This window comes from Penaeus monodon, chromosome 32 (genome assembly GCF_015228065.2).
Source record: "Penaeus monodon isolate SGIC_2016 chromosome 32, NSTDA_Pmon_1, whole genome shotgun sequence".
NCBI classification, from domain to species: domain Eukaryota; kingdom Metazoa; phylum Arthropoda; class Malacostraca; order Decapoda; family Penaeidae; genus Penaeus; species Penaeus monodon.
In genome coordinates this window covers 14353240-14354915 of record NC_051417.1, presented here as the reverse complement: position 1 = coordinate 14354915, position 1676 = coordinate 14353240, and the positions used below count along the sequence as shown (strand labels likewise).

Below are 1676 nucleotides of genomic sequence, written 5' to 3'. Positions count from 1 at the left end.
CACTACTACTTTCTTTGGCAACTATCTCACAGGAATTTACTCACTGGTCACAATATCTTTAAAATTAAGTGTAGGTATCGTAGTGAGATAAGAGGGATAATAAGAACTTCCTTGTTTACCGCTTTCAAAGGAATGTTTCTAAAGTATCTGCTCCTCTTCTCAACAAAAATAAATGTGAGTATTACCAGGTTTGACCTACAATATCAACAAATCAACCCTAATGGAGTCTCAATACACCCTAAATAATATGCTGTCACATCTGTAAAAGGCCTTGTGGTATTTGATCAATGAAATTTGCTGGAAACTGCCCAACCCTTCCTTCACATTCCCCATACAACCATTCTTCACTGATTCGTCCAGTCACGCACACCCTGCTGCCTTCCTGTAAAAAGCATGCAATGGGAGCACTGTTAAATACATGATTTATAACTTGCATCATCAAAACATTAGATTAAAGGATTCAAATATATCTTAAGTGCATGAGTCCATAATATCAGATTCTGGTATCAGAGTATATATAGGTAACATTACTACAAAAGCAAAAAACAGACAGTAAAATATGGGTACAAAACTAAAATAATTTTTGCCTGAACCCGACATTAAAAATTTGTTACTTTGTTACCAGAAAGGGGTAATATTCCAAATAGCAATAATATTTTATATTTCAGCTTTATGAACCCAATTTATTTTCAGTTAATATCTCACTTCAGGCTCCTTCAAATCAAGCAACTATTAGCCTAAAATTGTCCAGTTACTTCAACTTCATAGTTTTTACTGCAGAGAAAGCAAAAATGTAGTCTACTCTTATTATAACAGAATAAAAGGGAGGGATGCCCTGTACATACCATTAAAATCTACAAAAGATGTTAAATGCTAACCTAGCCAAGGTAAGGAGATTGTGGTGGTGATGATAAAATAACATATAACTATCACTCACACTGTTATGAACATCCCTTCCCTTTTATTACTGACACAAGTTACTGCCAGACAGTCAATTACAACTTCTGACAACTGCAGGCCAGGTGCTGGAACCATGTGTAGTCCATATTATCCAGGAGGACAAGGGATTTCTAATGCCAAAATATATCTCTAATAACCAGGGTCCATAACAACAAGATCTGTTATGGCAAAGGTGGACTGTAACTATATACAGCATTAAGAACATGGATGTTCACCTACCATAATGGTGAGATCCTCAGGTGTCTCTGCCTGGAAGGTATACAGGGCTGTGACAACATTTGATGTGTTGCTGGCCTCACTGGAAGAGGTTTTTGTTATGGATGAAGAAGCTGATGAGTCTGGGTAAGCTTGTTCACCAGCAAGGGGCACAACAATCTGGAAAAAAGTTCATAATAAATATGAATAATAATAAATGTGAATATTACATATTGTAGGCAAAAATGTAGCCATGAGCACAAGTGTGTGGATGTGCTTCGTTATGAACAAGTTTCAAAACCTTGTGTATAAATGAACATATGCACCTACATCCAGTCATCCTTGTGCATCATTACTGAGCATTACAAGGCAATATGTTGATTTTTACCTCTTTAATTTCCTCAGAACTTTCTTCAGTCAACTGTCATTATATGGCATTGAGTACCTTTTAGTTATTATTTTATGTGGTGTAGTTTTCTTGTGAAATTTAATCATAACCATATTCATATCTCCATATGGTG

General features: G+C 35.7%; 1 protein-coding gene across 1 annotated transcript in view; it reads right to left on the bottom strand.

The window, feature by feature from the left end:
- The window catches only part of LOC119593599 (SH3 domain-containing protein 19-like), a gene marked incomplete in the record, with an annotated part of 14557 nt that overhangs the window by 411 nt on the left and 12470 nt on the right, over window positions 1-1676 (bottom strand). Inside the window, 2 exon segments of the mRNA XM_037942553.1 lie at window positions 1-382; window positions 1180-1335. Coding sequence (XP_037798481.1) covers window positions 254-382; window positions 1180-1335 — 285 coding nt within the window.